This window comes from Peromyscus californicus, unplaced genomic scaffold (genome assembly GCF_007827085.1).
Source record: "Peromyscus californicus insignis strain IS unplaced genomic scaffold, ASM782708v3 Scaffold_1__1_contigs__length_55948999, whole genome shotgun sequence".
Lineage (NCBI taxonomy): Eukaryota > Metazoa > Chordata > Mammalia > Rodentia > Cricetidae > Peromyscus > Peromyscus californicus.
This window is the reverse complement of record NW_026294492.1, coordinates 24,056,814-24,082,246: the sequence shown is the minus strand read 5'-3', so window position 1 is coordinate 24,082,246 and position 25,433 is coordinate 24,056,814. Positions and strand designations below refer to the sequence as shown.

The 25,433-nt window shown below is 47.0% G+C and overlaps 2 protein-coding genes across 7 annotated transcripts in view; one reads left to right on the top strand and one right to left on the bottom strand.

The window, feature by feature from the left end:
- The window catches only part of Galnt14 (polypeptide N-acetylgalactosaminyltransferase 14), a 234,387-nt gene that overhangs the window by 8,627 nt on the left and 200,327 nt on the right, over window positions 1-25,433 (top strand). The window contains exon 1 of one of the 6 annotated variants that reach the window (XM_052746234.1): window positions 2,417-2,548. The exons of the other annotated variants lie outside the window; for them this stretch is intronic. Coding sequence (XP_052602194.1) covers window positions 2,522-2,548 — 27 coding nt within the window. The 5' untranslated portion in view covers window positions 2,417-2,521. Of the gene's footprint in view, window positions 1-2,416; window positions 2,549-25,433 lie in introns of those variants that run through there. 6 annotated transcript variants of the gene reach the window in all.
- LOC128115500 (proline-rich protein 30-like) lies at window positions 20,937-23,055 on the bottom strand. The gene is given in 2 exon segments (XM_052746239.1): window positions 20,937-21,320; window positions 21,322-23,055. Coding segments are annotated over 2 exon segments (1,209 nt in total). The 5' UTR covers window positions 22,294-23,055; the 3' UTR covers window positions 20,937-21,083.

The following is a 25,433-nucleotide window of genomic DNA, read 5'->3' as shown; positions in this document are numbered from 1 at the left end:
TTGTCACTCACCCAGAGTGTCGCAAAGTCCCCGATGTGTTTTTGGAAAATAATCTGAATTAGAAAGCGGGGACAGTTCCTCAGCTCTGCTCTTAGCGGGGAGACCATGAACCCTGCCATGGCTTCTGCACACCTACTCCAGAGACCCAGAATGGTAGTCTGGCCATCTGTTTGGGGACGTGAGTTTGATGTGTCCTGTGCCCTCTGCAGCTGGCAGCTGGCTCTTCCCAGTGCCTGCGCTAGCTTGAACTAAGTGGTGAGTGCAGCCCCAGGCACTCATAAGAGCCAGGTGATGAATTCCGGCCCACCTTAGCGCCTCCATTGTGTCAAAATTAGGTACGGCTTTACTCATACACATGGCAGCCAAGGGTGTCTTTCTGTCTTTAGTAGTGCCAGGGCTAACTCAGCTTTTTCTCCTCCTGGCTCACTTGCCTCAGCTGTGAACTGGGAACAGCACACCATAGCAGAGTTGATGCCTTAGCATCCGGCCTGCAGTGAGAGCCAATTCAGGTTAGTGAGTAATTCTGAAGGGAGACCTATGGCTATACACAAGTGTGTGTGTGGGGGGGGCCAGAGGTGGACATCAGGGTGTCTTTCTTAATTGCTCTCCATCTTTCTTTTGGAAACCGGGTTCAGCTAGACTAGCAGGCCAGCAAGCTGCAGGAGCCTTCTGTTTCTTTCTCCCAGTGTTGAGATTACAAGGGCCTGCTGCAGAGCCTGGCTTTTCACACGGGTTCTATGGATCCAAACTCGGGTCCTTGTGCTGGTGAGGTAAGCATTTTATTCCCTAGCTCCTATTACTTATCTTTTAATTATTTTACCAGAAATGCTAGACTAACCAAAAGCTCAATCAGTCTCTGAGTCTTCTTCAGATGTTGAACTGATTAAGAAAGAACCCTTTGGGATAATAAAGAAAGTGTGTATTCTCTCTCTCTTACCATCCCCCCATGTGCACGCGTACACACTCTCTCTCTCACATATTCGCTCACTCACATGGATGTATGCACATGCTATTGCCCTGGGGAGTTCTGTAGAAGCTCCTGAAATTTGCTGGCTCCAGTGTTTCAGAATGAGTGGCCTGAAATGACCTTCTAGGGCAGCAAGTTTTGCATCTGGCAGCAGCCGCTGCTATCACAGGACCTAATGAGCATTAAGGAAGCTGCTGGGGACAGAGAGGAGATGGGGACTGTGGTGTGAGAAATGTTGCTGCCAGGCGGTGCCACATGGGGTGCCCTCTTTCCTCTGGGCTTCATCACGTTCTTTTACTTTTCTTCTGCACCCCTCTCCCCCGAAATACTACCAGTTGTTTTCTAAGGTGGAGAGCCCAGGGAAGTGGGTGAGATGCCCCACTGAGAAGTCTGAAAACACAGTGGGGATGTGATCTGCAAGAGCCCTCTACTTCCACACAGGCCCCAAGGTCAGGGACAGCCGGCCACTCTGATTCTTGGAGCCACAGAACTGCTCTGGACGCAGAGGCAGTTCTTTCTGAAAGAAGGGAGTTCAGCTTTGGGCCACTCTGAGCTGTTCAGCCTTCCATCAGCAGGAGTTCTTATCTCTGGCAATAAGAGAAGTCTGACCCCCGGTCTTGGACAATGCTGATTTCAAGTTCAAAGCCTTTTCTGCATGCCATTTCCTGGAGACACGATCTGCCACTTAAAAAATAATAATTAAATTCTCCTCGTGCCTCCTGTCTTGCAAACTGTAAGCACTTCAGAGCTCTTTGAAGGAAACACAGGCAAACCGAGCATGCGTACATGTTCCTTCCAGTGGGCTTGAAGGCCCGTGGAAAAGAGCAGCCGTCTCCAGGGCCTGCTGGCTGAGGATCCTGCTGTCCACACCCATTTTGTATCTTATTCAAGGACAGGTGAGCATGGGAAACATTTACAGCAGAGATGGGGGATCCCATCCTGACCACCTCGCTCCACATATTGTCTCTGCCTTCAAAGGATATGTGGAAATTAAAAAACAAAAAATTTCCCCTTTGGTTGTCAAGACTGAAGATGTGTGTAGTATCTCTCTCATTCCTCTGATGATGATCTACCCATTCCTGATCTCTCTCTGCTCCCCAGCCATAGAAAGACTAGGCCCAATCAATATTTATGTGCCCATCACTTGCAGCTGCGACGTGCAGGCAATAATGGCTGCCAAATTCCTTGATGGCCATTGAAATATTCACGGGTGCCTGTATTGGAGGGCCATTGTTTTCCCCAGGATCTCGGGAAGAGCAGACCATGTGATGCGAGGATTAATTAAGCCTCTCAGATAATTGGCTATTAATAGATGGCCAATTGATGACTGCCAGCTGGGTGCTGAATTGACTAATGTCCTTATGGTGGGCAGGTGGTTGACTTCAGAAGAGAAACGGGCTGAGAGACCTGACTAATTAAAGACTGAATCAAGACGAGGCAGCTAAGAGGTGGCTTCTCTGCCCACCCCCGCCCTTCCTGTGATATCTTACAGTTTACAAAGCATTCATCTGGACGGATGCTTCATTTGATCCTTACTGCACCCCTGTGAGATGGATGTTACTCCTCTTCTCATTTTCTGAGGTATGAGAAATCTGAGGTTAAGCAGGGAGGGGACTTGGGCAAGCTTGTCTATCCAGACTTGTTCGATTTTTTTGGACTACAGAGCATGTGCTATTTTTTTATGGACACACTCAACGTCTCGTTAGATACTTAGGGAAAAATGAAATATATACTGTCTGAGTGTGAGTTACATGTATATTCTTTATCTGCCTACAGAAGGGCCCTGACACAGGAACTAAAGGAAATACAAAATTTGTCCCTGGGGGTGGGGGGTTGTGTAAGACCTGGAGGCCACCCTGTCCCTGTGATGTGGGAGGATGCCAGAGCTGAAGCTGTAGACTTCACGTGAGAAGTGGAGAGAGGCTGTCCTGCATGGTACCCTCTAGTCTTATCCTTAGACAGTTGCGGTGACCTCATTTGGGGACCCTATGCTCCCCAGCCACTTCACCACCATGCCTGCACAGTCTGCCCACAGGGAACGAGTCTCCGCTGCCATCCATAACGTTGCCTCAACTCGGAAGTCAGCAGGCTTGTAGAATCAAGACAGACTGTCTACCCTTGCTTTGACCCCTTTCTAGGGGTGAACATGGTCCTTAAACAATCATAAGTAATTCCCTTCTAAGAGGAAAAACAACATAATTTGAGAGAACTAAACACAACCTGTTTGCAAGGCAGGGCAGGTACAGATAGATGACTCCAGGGAAGTGGTGTGAGAGGCCATCTAGCATCCTCTTAGCTCCTTCCTTCTCTGCTGCAGGGAACTCCAGCTTGTGTCTATTTATTAAAAAAAAAAAGAGAGAGAGCATAAAGGTTAGTCTGGAAGGTGAACTGTTGACTGCTTCGTTTTGTCTAGCAGATGGACTGCTGGTTCCTTACCCACTCTAGGCTGACTTGGAAGTATGAGTAATGCATATTCCTAGATCAGCAAAGCACCAAGGCAAGCTACTTAGTGTCTTCTTAGGCATTCTGTCTAGACTTGAGGTAAACTATCAGAAGGCTCTGGGTGGTCCATTAGCTTTGGTCCTGATCGACAAGGTCAATGGGCGCTCTACTCCAAGATCCAGAACTGAAACATGACTTTCTTACCCTCATGCATTTCTCCTCAGAGGTGAATAAGGGTGCTGTATTTTTAAAAGATGTACCCGGAGTGGGAATAGATAAGCCTTAAACTTTCGCCCAATACTCAGAGGCCCTCCTGGCTTGGTAGATGTTTGCTCAGTTCTCTGCAATTCTCCCAGTCTTGCTTCAAACTGAGATTATGGTTTCTGTTGGGTTTCCTCTTAAAACTGAACATATGTTTTTGACAAACTTGTCATGGTCTACTAGAGTTGAATGTGTGTGTGTGTGTGTGTGTGTGTGTGTGTATGTACGTGTGTACCTAGGATCCTGCAATCTCAAACATGGTCTAATAAGCCCAACATAAATAAATGCGCATGCACAGCTTGCCATATACTCAAACTGGACTAGGCATACTTTTTTTTCCAGGTTATGTGCAGTTGTTCAACTCTGCAGTTGAGGTATGAAGTCTGATATGTAAATGAGTGGGTGTGGCTATATTCTAATAAAAGCATTATTTGCAGAAACCACAGTTAGATTTTCATGTATTTTTCATATCGGATGATATATTTTCTTCTGTTGGTAATATTTTGAGATATTTATGAATGTAAAAAAAAATCCGTTTTGTGTACAGGACATGCTAAGCCTGATGACAGATCATATTTGGCCTGCAAACCACTGGGATTCTACTTGTTTAAGAATACCAAAGCTAGTCCCTCCTGTTGAACATCAGTGTCACGGTTGACCCATGGTTGAAGTTAGAGGCTAGAAGGGGGTTGGAGCATTTTGGGGGTATCTGGGGACATTCATGTTTCTGATCTGAGTGGTAGTTTCATTGGCCTATTTATCTACCTTATGAAAATTGACTGGATACATATTCCTTCCCTTTTGTTTGTTCTGCTTCTGTAGAAGGTTCAAAAGGCAAAACATCTGAACTGAGTGTGGCTGGCGTTCGACTTCAGGTCTTAACATCTCATTTCGGGGTCAGAACCTAGCAGTAGTCCCTACTCTTTTTACGGCCACTGTTTTCTGATCTCTGAATAAGGCAGTCTTTGGAGAAAGGTGTTGGCTTGACTTTGCAGTTTCCTAAATTCTGCTCCCTTTTGTAGACAGAGAGATATTTAACAACTGGTGTGGGAGAGGTTCCCAGTCAGTTCAAGTGTGTGCTGAGTGTTCACCTATTTGCTGCTGGATCAGAGGAATACAGGGTTCCTAGGGGAGAACAGGGGTGGTGGAGGGCATCTAGGCTACTGAGCACTGTGGTAGGGCTTTGGCTGGTGCAGTTGTCCTATAGTATATTGTCGAATATTAGTTGAAGGTGTGTTACGTTTGTTTATGCTGTGGGATATTTGTTTAATGATGCAAAGATGTGTTGTATTCTTCTATGTTACATTATTTAACTCTGTGAAGTGGTGTGCTTTGCCTGTCTAAAACACCTGATTGATCTAATAGAGAGATGGATGGCCAATAGCTAGACAGGAGAAAGGATATGTGGTGTGGGGCTGACAGGCAGGGAGAATAAATAGGGGGAGAAATCTGGGAGGAGAGATCGAGGAAGAACGAGAAAAGAGGGAGAGGACTCTGAGGCCAGCCACCCAGCTACAGAGCATGCCATGGAGTAGGAAGTAAAGAAAGGTATATAGAGTAGAGAAAGATAAAAGCCTAGAGGCGAAAGGTAAACAGGATCATTTAAGTTAAGTAAAGCTGGCTAGAAACAAGCCAAGCTAAGGCTGGGCATTTATAAGAAATAATAAGCCTTCATGTATTCATTTGGGAGCTGGGTGGTGGGCCCCACAAAGAGAAAAGAGTAAGAACAACCAGCTACAATAGTACAGTAGGTGACATGCACCTGTGTTTATAGGTAAAGTGTCAGGGCTTAATTGCAGGAAGTGCAATTATACAGCGCAATGTGCCACATAGAAGACGGGGCGCTCTCTTCTGCTTTTGAGAAAAAAAAGGGCAGGGAGGGTAATGCTGATGACCTGGCTACCCCTGGATGCTCTCTGGGTTACCTGTCTGTTGTCTAAGACAGTGGGCATCATTACTTTTGTTTTTCAGAGGAGCACCCAGAGTCATCCATGGTAGTACACGCCGCTGCTCTTAGCCCTTGGAAGGCTGAGGCAAGGGGATTGCTGTGAGTTCAAGGCCTACATAGTGAGTCCTGTGGGTATCCATGAGTGACCTACTCAAAGATCGGGCTCCTGCAAGCAAGCAGAGAGCAGGAATACCAAGCCAGACTCCTCCATCTTCAGAGCTACTCTCCTTTTTCTCTTTCACCTTCTTCCTGCTGTACCACGCTCAGCCCAGACTTCCTTCTCTCCCCTAGTCACACCAGTTCTGCTCTCTGGAAACTGAGAAGAAGCTAGACGCGGCAGCCAGCCTCAAGCTGGCACTTTCCCCATACCCCAGAATTCTCCATGTCCTGATTAGATCATAAACTTTTGAGCAAGATAGTTTTGTATCAGAAGTTGTCTCCTCTAGGATGAGTTATTTTAGGGCAATATTCGAGGCAAAAACCTTACAACGTTTTCAGAGAGAAAACATGTTGGGCATTTGTACCTCTCCACGGAGGAGTGTTTCTGCTCCTGGGCTTAGCCTTTCAAAAGCAAGTCTCCAAAGTCTCACATTCTTGAGCATGCTAAGGTGCTTCAAAAGCATCTCAAGATTGATTACAGAGGGAAGGGCGAGGAATTAGTCAACAGATGCTCAAGATACAAAGGCTGCAGTCGATGGCTTAAAAAACCTCCCAGCATCGCCCCTCAGAGAGGAGTCGTCCTATATCTAGCATAATAACACCAATTATTTGGTTGTTTGTGCTGAGAAGTTGAAAGCTATCGTGTGCCGGGAAAATACTCAGCATGGAGCAGTAATTATAGATCAGCTGACAATAGAAGACGCAGTGGTTTGACTGCTAATTAGATTATTAGCACTCAAAACAAATACCTGCTATTAACCATAAATGAGCTGTGTTTATGAGATTTTCTTCTTCTTTTCATACTTACTTCTTTTTATAGTGTGTGATTTCCTTTCTCCTATCTGTGCCCTGACTCCCCAGTTCCCCATCACATGAAGCATATTTGGTTTGTTGAGCCTCCATTAAATCTGTGTCTGTGTGTGTGTGTCTGTGTGTGTGTGTGTATGTGTTGCCTTTCAAGTTCAAAGGGGGTCTGAACGCTGTCATGTATTTTCACACGTCAGGGCCCTTGATGATTCAAGCGGGTCATCTTAGGGGAGAAGTCAGTGCCACTTTGAGGCCAGATATGGGGCTTACCATGGGTGCAGAGAGTTTGTGAAGAGGGATGTCTTAGTTAGGGCTTCTGATGCTGTGAAGAGACACCATAACCACGGCAACTCTTAAAAAGAAAAACATTTAATGGGGCGGCTTACAGTTCAGAAGTTCAGTTCATTATCATCATGGTGGGATGTAGCTAGAGTTTTCCTGCCTTGCCCACAGTCAGGACAAATCTTTGTCACCCGCCAGTCCCACAGCTGCTCAGACCCAACCAAGTAAACACAGAGACTTATATTGCTTACAAACTGTATGGCCGTGGCAGGCTTCTTGCTAACTGTTCTTATATCTTAAATTAATCCATTTCCATAAATCTATACCTTGCCAATGTGGCTCGTGTCTTAACTGGCATCTTCACATGCTGCTTGTCCTGGTGGCGGCTGGCAGTGTCTCTCACTCAGCCTTTCACTTCCCAGAATTCTTCTCCTCCTTGTCCCGCCTATACTTCCTCCTGCCTGACTACTGGCCAATCAGTGTTTTATTTAACTAACCAATCAGAGCAACACATTTGCCATACAGAATATCCCACAGCGGTGGGACATAGTGGGGTGCAGGCAGACATGTTGCTGAAAGACATAGTTGAGAGTTCTGCATCTTGCTCAGGCAACAAGAAGTGGCCTGAGACACTGGGCGTGGCTTGAGCATGTATGAGACCTCAAAGCCCACCTCCACAGTGACTCACTTCCTCCAACAAGGTCATACCCCCTAATAGTGCTACTCCCTTTGGGAGCCATTTTCTTTCAAACCACCAGAAGAGAGGAATTAGAGAATTTTTTTTTTTTTCATTCTGAAATCCTGCTGGGGTTAATTGCCAATGAAATGATCTGGCTGCTTTTTATTTATTTTTTTTTGTGGCGCTTGTTATTTGGGACTCAAGAAAGATATGGAGGGCATCTGAGTTTTTCTATATTCCCCTCTCCATCCCCACCAAATAGAACATCTTCCTATAAGCAGGTGGACTGTGTGTTCCCAGATACGTGAGATGCCAGTTCCTCCTGCCCTAAGTGGTCCTTCGTATTGTAGGCAAAGTGGTCTGGAGGAGCCCGTGGGGACACTTTTAGGATATGTGGAGAGAGATATTGGAGATCTAGGAGAAGTTAATGAAGGCTCCAACTATGCCCTCAATAAATGGTCCAAGTGACTTTCAGGTGTCCTGCGTGAAGTATGTAAAGGGAGACTCATTGGGGGCCTCTATTATCCACCAGGAGTCCATGTAGAAAGATAGTATCTCCAGGGTCTCAAGAGGGTGCATGACTGCTTTCTAGAAGTGCTAGGGGCTTTATCTGTGTTAAGTTATTCATTCTTTACAATGATGCCATGAGGTGGGCAGGCTGAGAGGCAGCCGTAGACCCCAGGGCATTCACTCATATCAGTTGCTTGGCTGCTACTTTCCAGACAAAATAGCATCTAAGCCAGATGATGTGTTGGCTCTCTTTATCTTAGGAATACAGGACTTGAGGTTACTAAAAGCCCAGTAACTTGCCCAAGGTAACAGAACTTGTTAATGGGCACACCAAGATAGATTGGATGACGCCAGGGTCCAGGATGTGGTATCATGGGGCAACTGGTGAATGAGAGAGATGAGTTCTTTCAAAGGGTTCTCCCTTTGTGCCCCTCCTTCCCACATTGTGCAGGCTTTCACACACAGCAGTGACCCAGAGCAACCCACGGACAGACTTGTAAAGGAAACTTGACTCTGTCCCAAGAAAGCTTTATTGACAATAAAATTTGAATTTCCTATCATTTCCATCATGAAATTGTTTTGTTTCTCTGGTATCTCTTCCAACTTCAAAAATGCAGTAAGTATCTTGAGAGACAGAACAGACAAAAGCCGTGGGGAACTCGGACTAGATTGGTTTTCAGGCTGACCCCCAGAGAGCACAGAGCCCATATCAGGCCTTCCCTCCTTGCTGATTAGATGAAATCTGACATATGGGCTGCTCACTCAGCCTGTTTTCTCTCCTGAACTTGTCTTTTCCTCTCTCCAAATCCTCGCACTAGTGCTATGCTTCTGAGATAGCAGACACTTTGGGGACAAGCGGATCCCAGAAACTGCTTCTTCCCAAATCACTAAGATGATTTAGAAAGGCTGCCCTAAATCCTTCCTCTCCTAATGCGAGGGCCTGCGGAATAACAGGCTCCTCTTTTAGTGAGGCAGCTCTAAGGATGAGATTAAACTTCAACCAGAGTTTTCCGAGCTAACAGAGAAGTGGTATGATCGGGAGAGAAAGTCAACCTTGCAGAACAACTCTGAGTAAATTCCAAAAGCGACTGCCACCAATTTTTATCCCCACGAAGCCCTGAGAGGATTCGCTGCATTCCCCTGGCCTTGCATTTCACTTTCACTTTAAAGAGAGGAAATATTTCTAGCATTGTTGTCTTCCCTAGGACACAAGTCTATTTTCCCAGCCTCACAGCAAGGCATCCCGTATCCAAGAGGGAGGCAGAGTTCTAGATACAGATGTGGTCAAAGCCAACATTGTACTATAACAACAATGACAAAATGTTGTAACAAAGAATATACAGCCCATAAAGCTGGTGTGTGTGTGTGTGTGTGTGTGTGTGTGTGTGTGTGTGTGTGTGTGTGTGTGCATTTTTTTTTAACTGTGTGGTTTTGCTAACCTCTAAGTTAGACCTTTACTTCTCAACATCCAGTTCTTGGGTTCAGGGGTGTGGGTCACCTGTGAATTTGTTGGGAATACAGAATTGCTGACCACTCTAGACCTACTGACTCAAACTCTGCCTTATAATAAGATCCCTAGGTGATGTGTCTGCAAAGAAAGCTTGAGAAACCCAGCACCGGCTGGCATTCTTTAGCTCTCAAAACCCACCACGATTTTCTTTACCTTCTGGGTTCTTTATTCTTTCTGTGAATATAGGATGTGGCAGAAGATAGAAGATGGGCTTATTTCTTGGCTTCTTTGCTCTAGGCTCAGGAATACCGACCGCCTCCCAGGAAGCCAGGAGGCTTCAGAACGTTGTCATCTGCTGAGGTTAGGGAGCTGAGCAGGGTGGGTGGGAACTGTAGGGTGAGAAGAAACACAGATGCACGGTCCCCACAGTCTTACCACACCCACCCACACCATGCTTGATGCAGCTGACGGGACACGATCAACACCGTTAGGACAGACCCTCACCTACGGTATCTTACTGTAGGATAGAGAGTCAGTTCTTCAGGAGTTAGAAGGAGGTGGTGTGGGCATAGGCGGGGGCAAGGCAGGACCTCTAGAGGTGGTGAGACTCGGCAAACATATCCAGAGCTCAGTTGGAAACTGAGCATGAGCCAAACCATGGAGGGGTGTGAAAATGAAGCCATTGCTTATTTTTGTTCTGAAAGGAGAGCATGTTGGGAAATAAACAGATTTCCCCAGTTGGAAACATTATACATTCCTTACTGGGAACTTTGTTTAGTAAGATGTTTGGGTTTATGGGTTTTAACAGCTCAGAGTATGCCAACTGTGACTAAAGAGATGCCTCTGTGAAAGCTGAACTTGGCAGTGCCTTGCTCTTAACCTTTGGCCTAAAGGAGAGCCACCGTGAATGTTCCACAGTCTCAGCAAAGTTGATTCCGACTTTTCTGGACTATTTATTTCAGCTGCTCTTAGATGCCCACTGGAGAAGTCATATTGACCGTCTTGAGTCTTTCCTGGGGAAGCCTGGGCAGAAGCCATGGCTGGAAGTCACTCAGAGCTGTCTTGTTTTGGGAGGTATATGCTGAGCATTGGGGTTCAGGGGGCCCTGAGTACATGTGGAAGCATTCTAGCTGGTGTCTTTGGGTACTAGACCATTTGTTTCTTACATATATAAGCTAGCTCAAAGGCAGATGGGTCCACTGCTCTGAATGGGATAATGTGGCTGATTCTCTGCATCTCTCTCCAACCCAATGTGGAAGAGATGGAAGGGCCCTCATCATGAAGCACCAAGTTCAAAAGTAGGATTCAAAATTATATCTGTAGAAGGACCCTATTTTTTTAAACACAGTATATACTGATGAAGTTCTAAGGACAAGAGTATGGGTGAGTTCTATACATGGGGTACTGTCCATTCTGTTTTTCTCATTGCAGCTTATTTACCTACCTGCTCCTTGGTTTCATCCATTAACCTTTCTCTCACTTTTCCAAAGTAACAACCCAGACACATCAACTTCCACGCCTTTACTTTATCTCTGTGTTGAGTAAGCAGTGTATATATATATATATATATATATATATATATATATATATATATATAAATAAAATATTTACATAATATGTTGTAGATCTGCTTTGGTCATAGTTATGATAGTGTGAGATCATCCTATTGCATATGCTTCCTTTTTTTTTTTTTTTTTTGGTTTTCCGAGACAGGGTTTCTCTGTGTAGCTTTGCGCCTTTCCTGGAACTTGCTTTATAGACCAGGCTGGCCTCGAACTCACAGAGATCTGCCTGCCTCTGCCTCCCAAGTGCTGGGATTAAAGGTGTGCGCCGCGGCTGTCACCACCGCCATCCAGCGCATATGCTTCGTTGTATCTTTCTCTTTGCTTAACTGTTTATGCTAGACATCCTCTTTCAGCTGGTCCCTTATTTCTAGTGACTGCATAATATTCTGCTCTATCTAAGTGACTTATGTTATCCAACCATTTCCATGTCATGGACATCCACATTGGCTCTCATCTCTGGTCACTACAGACAGAACTGCAATACACATCTCTGTACACATGTTTTTACATCCTGGGGACTTTGCTTCTCTGGGATGCATTTTGTGAAGTGGAAATGCAGAGTTAAAAGAAGTTTGTGCTTTTTATATTAATAGGCTTTAAGGATTGATTTATAAAACACTAAACAATCTATGTGCCCCTTGGAGAATTATGAGAGAACTTTTTCCTTAGCATTTCTTTGGTATAAATATTAACTTTTTCATTTTGCCTCTCTAAAGGGCATCAAGGGGACCCAGTTGCAATTTTATGTTCAAGTATCTATCAGAGAGTTTGAGTATGTCCTCAGATATTTATTGCTCAACAAATCCCAGCTTCTCCTTGGGCACACAAGATGCACTTCCCATTCTTCATTGTGTTAGTTTGTAACGATGTAACTAACTAATTTGCCCAGTAGAATGGGATGGGAAAGATGAGTTCAAGGCCATACCCTGAGACAACATCTCATGTAAAGAGTGTATTCTTGTCTTTCCGCCAGATCAATGCAAATGGCCTTATTTGGAATGGCAGGGTCGAGTGACAGAAGGACCACCAGTCATAAACCATCAGTAGTGAAGACTCTCCATATTGATCAAGGCTACTGTGTAAATAAGAACAACTTCTTCTTCTTCTTCTTTTTTTTTTTGTTTTTTGGTTTTTCCAGACAGGGTTTCTCTGTGTAGCTTTGGGGTCTGTCCTGGAACTGGCTCTGTAGACCAGGCTGGCCTTGAACTCACAGAGATCTGCCTGCCTCTGCCTCCCGAGTGCTGGGATTAAAGGTGTGCACCACCACTGCCTGGCAAGAAGTTCTTTCTAAACTGCTGAGATCTACTTGTTAGCATGTACTGTTGCACACTGCAACTTGTCTTTAATTCTTGCCAAGTGTCAACCTGGGTGATACTCATTTTGCTGGTCAATCTACTGTGTTCTTCGAGTATTTAAATATTATTTGTCTCGCACACATTATTCTCCAGTAAGTCTTTGTTTTACAGTAAGTACTGTTCATAATTCTAACCGTAGTTGTTTTTACCCTTTTAGAAGGTTCTTTAAGGAGTTTGCCATCCTAAAGATACTTGGAAAAGACTAGGCTCTGTACCTTCCCTTTGAAAGCTTTAGCTCATTCCGTTGTTGAGACCATTTAACATTTCTAGAACTAAATGTCAAGTCTTTCTTTCCAGAATGCCTCCTTTGTCCCCTGAGGGTTCCCATTAGTCATTCATATTTCCTACTTCCTCTTGCTACCTGTTTAGACTCAACTGCTCACATTGGGAAGCACCCCATACTACTGTTGAGTAGTTTCATCTCACACACCTTGAGAGTTCTGTTGAAATTCTTTTATTGCGGGGTGGGAGGTTCAGTAGTCTCCTTAGCTGGTGTTAAGTGGGTCCTATCGTCTCTGAACCCTTCTTGTGTTTCTGTAAGTATTCTACAAATTGGGCAGGTGAATGACATCTGGCTTGGGTATCTGGCAGTTGGTGAGTATTTTTTCATTGTCTCCTAGATCCAAGCCTTGCAGATGGCAGGGAAGCTCCACCTCTAGTTACTATGTTTACTTTCTGTTTGCTCTGTAGGGTGTGTGTGTGTGTGTGTGTGTGTGTGTGTGTGTGTGTGTGTGTGTGTGTGTGTGAAAATTTCCTCTCATCTTTAGAAGCTGGGTGCGCATCTTTTCCTGTAACTCCTGTATGGATCCCAGTACCATTTACAGGCTCCAGCTTTTCTCTAGCTCAGAGAAAACATCTGCTTTTCTTTGTTTAATTCTCACCCATTCCTTTTCCATCCCGCTTCCTCTTCGTGTGGCTACCGTTATCCACGAGCCAGGTCTCTAGAGTCTGTTCTTCAAGTTTCCTTTTGCCCCTGATTTTTGTGTCTTTGTGTCTTTGCTCTTATGATTTTTTTTTTTCCGGTTTGATCTTTGAAGCCACTAATTTAGGTCTCTACAGCAACCATCCCTTTCAGCAACTCATCTGCTGTGCTTTTGAGTTCGAAAATTATGATTTTGAGTCCCAGAAAGGCTTTCTCGTGCTGTAATTGAATATCATTAAGTGCTGTTATTATTTTTTATTCGAGTTGTCCTCCATCTCCTCTAGCAGCTCTATTTCATCCGTGGCTTCCCCTTTGGAGTGTTTCGAGCGTTCATCTCTCTGGCCTCTGGTGCCCTCTCTGAGAATTTTTCCTTTGTGCATATGCTGAAGCTTAAGGCCAACTGTTGGCTGCCTTGAGGTGAGATCCCCAGAGAGTAGAGATGGCATTGTGGTCCTGTCTCCTGGATCTTAGGGACAGGGTTGCCAGTTTCCTTGGCCACCTGGAAAAAAGAACTTATTTTTCCTAACTCCGAGCTAGAGAAAAGTTAGCTTGCCCATTAGCTTTCCAGCCCTCCCTCTGGCTCTGAGACAGGGCAGCCCCTCTAATGTTCATGTCGGCTCAAGCTGCCTTCCTCCTGGGAGTCTGCCATCCTGGGTGAGGCTATCCCCTGGGTTCAGGAATATCTCATGCTCTATTGTCTGCAACTTTTCTCTAGGCGTTCTTCCCATCCATTGCATTCTTTTCCATCCAACCCTACAGAACCTGGTTTCTTGGAGTTTCAGACTATCCTTGCATACCTTCTCAGCAGCTGCTGGGCTCCACAGAGCAGCATGAAGGAACGTGGAGCAAACAGAGACAATTCTGGTTGTCCTTATGGACACCTGGAAGCTACCATTGCCAGACTTGCCTTGTTGATTTCTGAAACTGCAATAGAGAATTTTCAGAAACTTCCAGGCAAGTATTCATATCGTCTTCTTCTCTCTTCTTCTCTACCACCCTCCTTCTCTCCCACCCTTCTCTCCTACCTATTTTTTTTTTTTTTTGAGACAGGGTTTCTCTGTGTTGCCCTGGCTGTCCTGGAACTGAGAGATCCACCTGCCTCTGCCTCCCAAGAGCTGGAATTAAAGGTGGGCACCACCACCGCCCAGCTCAAATATTCTTTTTTAATGTTTAGGTTTCTTGATAAAGTGATTAAAATGTGATAAGAAGTGGAGATAGAATCTTTGCAGTTATTTTAGATACTGCCACATTCTAAGATAGGAATTTGTTGGATTTAGTTTTCAGAAGATTTTTTTGTTGTTGTTCACTGGGAAGTGTTTGTACAAATTTTTTTTTTTTTAAATTTCAAGCTGTATATTTTAATACCACTGGGTAGGGCTGCCTCATCTAAACTAAGATTACATTTTTCTGTGGTCATTTAGGTGACTTCTAGGTTTCACGAACCATCAAGTAACAATTGCAGAAGCAAGTAATGGTGAAATGGTATGATGAGGGAAAGGGTTTGATGACATCTGAGAATCACAGCCAAGGATTTGGGGATGGCAAGAAGGAGGTGGTCTGACATGAAATCGGGGATTGACAGATTGGTGTGGGCCAGTGAAGATACCAGATCTTTTCCTTTTTGGTTTTTAGAAACAGATTGTCCTGGAACTCACTATGTAGACTAGGCTGGCCTCGAACCCGGAGATCCACCTGCCTCTGCCTCCCAAGTGCTGAGACGAAAGTCATGGGCCACCACCAGCCAGCATATCTTTTTCATAAAAGGAAACTGAAGGCCAGCCAGTCACGGGGTGTCAAATATATACCTGTTCAACTGGGCACTTAGTCGGCCTAGAGGTTGTCAGGTGTGTCTTTTCAATGAGAAGGGTTAGAACGCACCCTAGGTCACGGGTGTTCATCTTTCCCACTAAGACCGTGGTCTGTGATAATGATTAGCTTATTGTGGAGTCTCATCTTCTCCATCATAGCACCCACTCCATACAAACACTGCCGTCGTCCTTCGCATCCTGTGGGATCTTCTCCCAACACTGTCAGGCAGTACCTCTGGAATTTTAAAAGAAGAAGCTAAAGAACTCATTCAAGGTCATGTGTGAGTAAATGCCCACGGAGCATCTTAGGAGCTGATGAGGAGGTCCACGGCCTGTGTGACAGTGTTGTTGGACAGCATGGTTCTGCTCACACGGTGGTTAAGAAAGCAACCGCTGTATTCACTCTCTTGTATCTCGAAGCTGGCTCATTGCTTTCTGGGAAGAGCATTTCGGAGGACTTTTAATTCCTAAGCAGGGGCAGAAGATAAGGGAAGACCATCTTTTAAGGCCTGGTGATTGAGATGGGATATCAGAACCCAAGCAGCAGAGGGCTCTCTGAAAAGGAAGGAAGAATATGAAGGGGGAAAAAGCAAACACAGAGCTACAGGGGAGAAGGTGCCCGTCACACAAGTCATTCCTCTCTAAGGGACTTCCTTGTGGGTCATGGTGTATCTCATGACTTATTTAAAAATCCAAATTCAAATGGTGAAGATGAGGCCGGACAGATGGCTCAGTGGGTAGAGCATGTGCCATCCGAGGACTGGAGTTTGGATCCCCAGAATCCACATAGGGCAGGTGCAGAAGCACCCATCTGTAACCCCAGCATTCCTACAGTGAGGTGGGAGGCAGAAATAGGTCTCTGGGAAGCTCCCAGGCTACCTAACCTGACATGTACAGTGAGGCACACTGTCTCAAACAAGGTGGGACTCAAACTACAGGGACTGACACAAGACGTTGTCTTCTGACCTCTACACACGCACCACGATACGTACTCACCCACACTTACACTAGTGTGTGCACGCGCATGTGCAGACATACACACACACGCACACACGCACACACGTAAGCATGCACACACAAAGACAAAGAGGTCGATGAGGTTATACTTATAAGCAAGAAACAAAACAGATCCAGTGACTGGAGAAGATCAAATTGAGATTCATCATGCACAGGGAAAAAAAAGGCAAACATCAGATAAGGACACTTGTCTGGGGAGAAAAAAGAGTTTCAAGAAAGCATCTATTTACTCGTATCCGCTCCCTTCATTTTCAAAGGCCCTTACGATGCACTTTACACTGTCACAGTGATGAAGCCAGAAATCCCACAGGGATTGGTTCAAGGCCGAGCTCCTGTGCAGTTTGAAGTAGTTTGTTATAGTTTATTTTTGGTTTGATGGGCTGCAGTTTGAAGTCAGGAGTAAAAGCCACATGGGGCTTCTAGGAAAGGCGTCCCCTTTCAAAGCAGCCCGGAGAATAAGCAGTTAGTCCTTTCTGCCCTTGCTTTTTTTTTTTTTTTTTTTTTTTTTTTTTTTTTTTTTTTGCCTTCCTTGCTGTTAGTAATGATTAAATTGAATTTCACATATGTTCAGGAAATAGCTACTAGATGTTCATCACTGCACACGGCATTAGGGGGATAAAAATGTAAACCTTAAGAGGTGTCTCTTGCCCTGGGACAAAAGGGGAGTCATTCTGGGAGGCCCCTGTCCTGGTGTTTTTGGGGAGCTTGCTAGTCCAGAATCCATAGAGCTGTGTCCTTGATCTCCATAGGCTTGCGTTCTGCATGCTGGATCCGTCAATATGACAGCATCATCTATTCCCATCCTAGATGGTCCCCAGCACTTCCGAGCGGAAACAGACAACCTGAAGCCTGTGTTTGAGACTCTGAAATTCCCAGTCCTTTAAACCACTACCTCTGCTGAAATTTCATGGGGATGGGGACAGTTTGTCTGACTCTGTCTTGGAAATGATATATGTGAGTGGAAGAAGACCAAAAAAAAAAAAAAAAAGAAAAAAAGCTTGACCCCCTCCCTCCACCCAAGCCATTCAAGTTCTCATTTCTTACCTTCTGAGTCATACCTTCGTAAATCTGACCTTTAGGAATTCCTTTTTTTATGTGAAACTAATACAGGAGAGTCAATAAGAAGTTTTGCATAGCCAATCTCTTCTCCTTGGGGGAGGGGGGTGGTGGGGAGTCAATCAGTTGGACACAAATTCTCCCAAATTTTAGAACAGATGGTTTTCTGAGAACTATGGAGAAAATGTGGTAATTACCCCCGGGTTAGCAAGACTCCTGTAAGAACTAACATGTGGTGCTCCAGCCTTGGGTTTTTTCCCCCCCTGTGGCCATTCTGCTGGGAAGTCAGGGGAAGGATGTGGCAAGCGGGAGGGGAACCTGTTACCCACTACCCCTAACCCCTATTAAGCACACATTCTTTGCACAGGACGTGTTCTTGGATTTCTGTGTTTGCTATTTCCCGTGGTGCTTTGTTTTTTGCCTGCTAGAGAAGAATGAGGGATCTTTCTTTCGGTGGCTTTTAAAATCCATGGGTGGTTTCATTTCCAGGATGCCTATGGTTGGCAGGACATTTTCTTGCAGTGACTTGCTGTCTATCGGTAGGACACATTGGGGTTTGGTTACTCCTGAATTGGATAGAGTGCCTTGTAACAGAGGCTGGGGAGGAATCTGTATGTGTCTGCATTTATAGAAATACGAGGAATGAGGGGTAAGTGAAGGAAATGGAGGGAACCGTTGTGGCTGTTTAGCTCCCTGGAATATCGCTTCTGGAAAAGGGCAGTGCAGAAATTAAACCAGTGTTACTTTGAAAGATGGTACCTAAAGACAAGGAAAAGAATGGGTTTGCTTTTAACGATTTCAAATAGAATTGAGGCTGTTCCTGCGATTGTTGGAAGTAAAATTGGTTAGAAAATGATGTCAGTGGAGAGTGGGGACTGTGAACCAGGAAAATAAATGAGCTCTGAAATCACCTTCTATTTTATAAATATTGTTTCTGGAGCTGAGAAAATTGAGATAGATTATTCTTTTTTCTCTCTCCCAAGCCATGGGTGGAAGAAGCCCTGAGTATCCCATTTGGACCTTGTGAGGAACATCTCATCTTGTCCTGGTGCGCTAAGTGGCTTTGTCTGCATTTAGACACACTCCATTTCCCTTTCAAGGACCACTATCAGCAGTAGCAATTACAAACACACCTCATAACACATTATTGAGACACTGCCACGCAAATAAGCTGGAGAGATGTTTAATGATTGTACCACATCGCGTCCATTACAATCTGTCCTCTCTGCTACGGGATGGAGGGGCCAGCTCTTGCGCAAGAGTGTCCCTGTGCCTGTGCGTCTCTGTGTGTTTCGTTTTCCCTGCCTCTTAATTATACGCAGCTCAAGCCCAACCAGTGCACACTTTCAAAGGAGGAGGAAGGGGCTTGGCTTCTTCACATCCCCACAGGCTCCTTTCAAGCTAGAGAACTCCGCATCTTTGGATTTCTGAAAGTATCGGTGCTATTAGCAGCCTGAATTCATCTGAGAACAAGGAATGATGTATTTTCTGACTCCATGGGTGGCGGCTTTTTGTTATCTGTTTCTTGTGGAGAAGCAAAAGGTGGGCCATTTAGAGAGATGCTATATAGGCAGTCGCTTCCTACACTCTTTCATACGCTGGTTGGGTTTTGCAGGAAGTGCTTGCCATATTCAATTCTCTCCGCCATTCCCCATTGCTGTGGGTCTTGCAGTACTGGAGTGCATTTGGCCATAACAACAGCTGTGTTGTAGGCCTGGGTGAGGCCATGGCTGACCGATAAAGCACTCGGCCTTTTCTTAGTATGTTAGCAGAGTGGAAACAGGAATGAGATAACAGCTAGGCTCAGAGGGGTATCACAGAAGGGGCACCCTTCCTTCTTGGGGATGGGGGCTTTTGACTGTATCCTACCTACTTGCTATACAAGTGGTTGTTACCGCAACTCGGGAGAGGGGCATTCCTTTCTCAAGGGCACTTGACTGGCTAATGGCAGAATCTAGCATCTTACTCCCTAGTCCAAGCCCTTTGCAAATGTAAGCTGTGCTGCCTTTGCTTCTGTGAAGTGCAGAGCTCAGTAGGGAGCAGGGAGCTGCCAGTAGAGATGCTGGGAGCCTCCTGGACCCTCCAGCCATGACGATCACCACTGAGCATGCAAATGTTGTATGCTTTTGTATAGTTTTCATTCTCCAAGGACACTGACTCCCTTCCACAGAGACTCGCAAGAGAGGGCATTCAGTTTCAAAGGATTGTTTTTATCAAAGGATTTTTTTCCCCTCATTTTTTTTTTTTTAAAGAAGCACTCAAGATTTCTACTAGTGTTGCCTTTCAGATGTTCTGCTAAGTCTTGGGTCTTCCCTGAAGAGGTAGCATAAGGAAGACAGAACAGATCTTCATGCTTGCTTTTTCGACAGAGATGTTTTCAGCTGGATGGAAACTTGGGTTAGATCTTGGAGTGTCTGTTCATGTAGTTGAGCCTGTAATGCGTCCAGACCCCTAAACTTAGTCCCTTATGGTTCACACTTCATTCATTATGTCCTTTGGTCCTTGGCAAGTGGATTGCTTCTGAAAGCTTTTGGTTCCCATCCGTCACTTCCATTAGTAAAATCGATGTTTGTGACTGGTGTAGTGAGGGCGGAATCCTGGGATCCTGGAACCATAACGTTGCCCATCTATAGCTGGGAACCTCAGCATTCACAGTGGGTCAGAGGCAGGAGCCTGCCTGGGTGTTTCCTGAATCACACTGCCTGGCTGAGGGAGCTTGTGTTTGCTCACAGCGAGGCAGATGGTGCCAAGTAGTGCATGTTCCTACTGCTACTTTAGCAGCCAGCAGAGAAACGAGACAGGGCAGCTAACAAATTGGAATTTCGGAGAATCTGCTCTGTCTTTGTGTGTTGAGGGTGTGTTGCTGGGAAGGCAGTAAGACTCTGGGATAAGAGTATATATTCCTGAGGAAACGGCTGGCCCTGCCTGGTGGTCTGCGTGAGATCAGGTCTCCAGCCTTGGGCAGAGGGTGGGGGGAGTAAAGGGAGTGCTGATGTGTGTGCTTTGTGTGTGTGTGTGTGTGTGTGTGTGTGTGTGTGTGTGTGTGTGTGTGTGCCTGCATGCCTGCCTGCCTGCCTGCCTGCACAAGCAGGCGCGCGCGTGCTTCTTGCAAGTGCCCACTGAAACCAGAAGAGGGCGTTGGATTCCCTGGAACTGGGGTTACAGTTGTGAGCTGCTATGTGGGTGCTGGTAATTGAACCTGAATCCGCTGGAAGGGCAGCTAGTGCTCTTAACCACTCCAGCCATCTCTCCAGTTCCCCCCACCCCAACCCCGCACCTCGTCCTTCTGAGGGAGCCTTCTGGTCTGTGCATGGATTCCTGTGTTCCCCTGTGAATGAGTTACTAGCAGTGTCTTTAAAAGTGGGCTGCTGCGTGTCAACCCAGGCTATCCCCTGAGGAATGGGCCCAGTGGCCTAATCTCTGATTGCAATGATCTGTCCACAGACTTGAATGAAATCCGAGAAGGGCCTTGCAGAGGTCCCTAAGGACCTCAGGAACCGGGGTATACGGCACTTGGTGTCCTTGTCCAGCCTTGTTGGGGACTGGCCTTCTCCTTTAGCCATTGATCCCATCCTGTGAGCACAGTAGGACACAAACAAGGTTCTCAGGGTTAGTTAGGCTTTATTGGCTCCACTGAAGGCTGAATGAGAAGGGCCTTGGGTGCCTCTGGTCCTCTTCAACCAGGGGAGAGCAGGTTCCACAAGGGGTTCCCAGGGTTCAAGGCAGGAGAACACACCTGGCCTCCGGCCAGCCAGCCCTTCAAGGTGTTTCTGTGACTTCCCAAGGTCTGAGAAGTCCTGGTAGAGAGGGTGGGGTTTGAAGGGGGTGTTCCAGAGGGTCTCCGTTGCTCTGGAATTAAAATGGCAACTTTTGGGGAATAGATTCTGGAGACACAGACCTCCTTGGGACAGGACACGACCGGGGCTTTGGGGAGACAGTGACCCGTCTTGGTGCCTGAGGTGAAGACCTGAAACACTGGTTGGATTTTGTTGATTGGAGGCCTGCAGACCTGAGGCTCTCCTCCCGGGAGAGTGTGCCTGTGACTTGAGCTGCTGGTACCTGGGGTGCAGGCCTTTGGCTCCGGAGGACCTCTCTGGGACGCCTTGCTTCCTGCCGCTTTTTTTTCTGGGAGCAGATGCAAGGCTTTGGCCTGGCCAGGAGGCAAGCGGAGGCTGAAGCCAATGCCTAAGCGGAGAGGCCCAGATTCCTGGCCCTCTGCACGGGGCAGTAGTTGAGGGAAGGCAAGCAGCCTCGGCTCAGTCTTGTGCTTGGGGGTGGGGCAAGACGGGGTGCGGGGCTGGAGGCACGCTAGACAAATGGGGTACTCCACGATTGGAGGCTGGCCGGTTGTGCCTAGCCAGAGGTGCTGCAGAAACAGTATCTTCAGGTCTCGGGCAATTCTGCGGCGCCCCACAAGGAGCGCTAGCGCTTGGGCGAGGGCCTCTGGGTCCTGGAATTCTGCAGGGTCCAACTTGCTTGCCATGCATCCCTCTGCCGCCCCAGGGGACCTGGTGTTTCCGGATGGCGGCCCCTGCCCTGTTTGTTTGTGACTGGGAATCCCTGGAGAAGGTACGCTGGGGCTGGGGGAAGTGACCCTGGTGGAATTGTGAAGGTCCTGGAGGTGGGAAGGAGACTGGCAAGAGCCAGGAGAGGAATTCTGCAGCTGGGAAAGAGAAGAGGAGCTGCTAAGGGGAGGAGAGAGGCACAGCCCGTCGTTGCGGGGAGAGGATGTGTGCGGAGAGGGGAGACGAGAGCAGTTTTGGCCAAAGAAAGTGGGGGGACTTGGGAGAGAGGAAGAGGAGGGAAGAGGGACAAAGTCAGAGTTGGAGTCCGAAGAGTATAAGTGAGGCCCAGGAGAGCGGGACTGGGGCGACGAGGAGACGGGGGAATAGGCCTGTGAGGGAGAGGGCAAAGGTAGGTGGGAAGGAGGGAGGGTCAGATGGGGAGAGAGAGACGCTAAGTTGGATGGACGGGAGTCCACAAATTGTGAGAGGACCTGAGGGGAACACCCTGGGGGCACTGCGTTCTGTAAGGGCACCTGGTGGTCCTTGTTTTGAGGCAACATTGCCTGGAATCCGGGAAAAAAAAGTGGGTGGGGCAACAAGACCAGTGAGTAGAGACCTAACAGAGTCAGTGTGGGGATCTCTGAGGCCAGTTGTGGCTGGTGATCAGCAGCGTGGCTGCTGCTTAGTTTTGCTGCAGGCGTCAGCAGCAGGCCAAGGGAGCACGACGCCTCTTCCGCTTGACTCTGACGTGCTCTGTCCGGAGCCTGCCTCTAAGCTTGGCTCTTCAATTTTTCTTAGCCGTTCGCCAGGGACGTAGGGAAATGGGGAATGAGAGCTGTCCCTTGGGAGCCAAGGGACAACTGCAACTACGTGGGTAGAATCCGGAGGAAGACACAGTCCGAAGGACCTGCAGAGAAAAAGACAGAGGTCAAGACAGTGGAAGGGTTGGTCCACTTCTGGACTCGGCTTCAGGTGCACGGTGCCAGTGTGAATGCATCAAGCCCCTAGATGTGAGATCTCTGGGTGTGGCTCAGCCTAGCATGCATAAAGTCCTGGGGTTGATCCCCAACACCACATAGTCGTGGCCTGCTGGCACGAGCCTCTAATCCCAGCAGGGACACAAGGAGATCAAGGCCAGCCTGGGTTATGTGAGTCTGTCTCAAAATAACAACAAAGACACTAGCTGTGTGTCACCTTTGAGGTCAGAAAACCTGGCAAGATGCTCTAGAGAAGGTGAAGAAGTGGAGGAGATTGGAAAGATAGAGCATAGGATAGCGTCAAAAGAGGCGGCTTAGGGCCGTAGGGACCAAGACGGGAAAGGAATGGAGAATACTGGGCAGTGACTTTTACCAACGTGGATTCCTTCCGCTGTTTCCAAAGACACTTCTTCAAATAGGGGACCTGGGAGAGAAAGCAGAGTCACACAACAGTCCATCTACCCCCTCTGCCTCCAGCCTCTGACCCCTTAAACAGACTCTGACCCACAATTCCAGTCTGAGTGGTACCCTCCGTCCTTTTTTTTCAACCAGAGCTCTTCTGTGGAACAGGGTTTTGCCCTTCTAACCCTGACACACAGACTTTGTAAGCATCCTGATTTCCTGGCATACTGGCTCCCCTGGCCTCTTGTCACCCTTCAGAGTGGTGTCCCTCTCGCTCAGCCTGGCCTTGGCTGAGATGATTGTCAGACCCAGGGGCAGCAACAGTAGGGTCAGCTGGTAAAAGGCTCCAAGATTCGGAAGCTTTGCCTAAGGGGCGGCATTGCCGCCCCCAGTGGGAGCTGAGGGGCTCATTCCCTGGAAGCAGTGCTCTCTGGCATCATAGGTCACAGAGGTCAGATAATGACATCATAGATTCTGTCCTCCCCTCCCCCAATGCTCTGGATCTCCACCCCCTCCCTCCCTTCCTCCCGCTCTCTCCCCTCTCTCTCCTCTCCCCCTTCTCTCCTCTCCTCTTCTCTCTCTCTCTCTCTCTCTCTCTCTCTCTCTCTCTCTCTCTCTCTCTCCCCCCCCCTCTCTCTCCTTTCTCCTCTCTTTTGCTTTTGTTTTATGAGACAGGGTTTCTTTTTGTAGCCCTGGCTGTCCTAGAACTAGCTCTGTAGACCAGGCTGACCTCCAACTCACAGAGATCCACCTGACCTCCAACTCACAGAGATCCACCTGTCTCTGCCTCCCAAGTGCTGGGATCAAAGGCATGTGCCACCACCGCCCAGCTGTTTTGGTATAATTATCAAGTAGACAGAATTGATGCAGACCCATGAACCTAGCTCCACCCCTAATGCTCATGATCACTCCCCAGGGGGCTAAGCCTTCCAGCTTCCTCCTTGGCTTGCTTTCTAAGGAAAGCTGTCTTCCACTCTCTTCCATCCTTGGAATATTATATGTTTTAATAGCTGTTTTTGAATATTTTGTTTATTTAGATGTATGTGTTTCTGTCTGTGTGTATCATATGCGTTCATGTGCTTGTGAAAACCCAAAGAGGGTGTTGGATTCCCCTAGAGCTAGAGTTTTAGACAGTTGTGAGTTGCCTGACATGGGTGCTGGGAACTGAATTCCAGGTCCTCTGCAAGAGCAGCCAGTGCTCTTAACTGTTGAGCATCAATTCAGCCCATAGCTGTTTTCTTTTCTTATTATCTTATTAAATTGTTTATTTATTTACTTCTTTTATGTGCATTGGGGTTTTGCCTGCACATGTGTCTGTGTGGGGATGTCAGACCCCTGAAACTGGAGTTACAGACCGTTGTGAGCTGCCGTGTGGGTGCTGGGAGTCGAACCCAGGTCCTCTGGGAGAGCAGCCAGTGCTCTTAACCACAGCGTCATCTCTCCAGCCTAGCTGTTTTCTGAACACTGTATGTGTGTGTTCATGTGTGTATACACATGTGTGTGAGTTAATGTACACATGTGTGTATGCATGTGGAAGCTAGAGATTGCTCTCGGGTGTCTGTCTAGTTACTTTTCCATGTTAGTTTTTGAGACAGGAGCTCGCACTGGGCCTGGGATTTGTCAGTTCATTTCCTTCATCTAGGCAACCTAGCCAGTGAATTCGCGGATCTGCCATCTTTGTGTGGGGCGTGGGGCTGGAAAGGATTGCTGAAGATCAGTAAACCTTGAATTAAAAGGTTCTCGAATTGGGACGGTCCTCACTGCAGGAGGGATGCATGGACTTGTAGAGGCCAGGACCTTTTATGTGTTACTCCGGAGAGGAAGTGGTTTCTCCCAGGGCACAGCGAGGGCAGGGACTCCAAAACAAAGCTGGCTTTAAATCAGATCCACCGCTTCCTAATATCCTAATAGGAAGAAATCACCACCACCACCCCCGCTTTGATAGCATCCTCCGCAGCTGATTGGGCTCTTTCTCGTGGCTTGACACCCGCTTCTGGAACAGAGAAGTTAGGGGTGGCGGTTGCTCCTCGGCAGGTGTCTTCTGTGTTCTGTGCCTGGTACCTCACTCCCACTCCTTCTTAGAGTTGTTTTATTTTACTCTATCTCCGTCTCTCTTGTGCATGCATGCGTGGTGTGTGTGTGTGTGTGTGTGTGTGTGTGTGTGTGTGTGAGCGTGAGTGCGCGCGTGCTTCTTGCAGGTGCCCACTGAAACCAGAAGAGGGCGTTGGATTCCCTGGAACTGGGGTTACAGTTGTGAGCTGCTATGTGGGTGCTGGTAATTGAACCTGAATCCGCTGGAAGGGCAGCTAGTGCTCTTAACC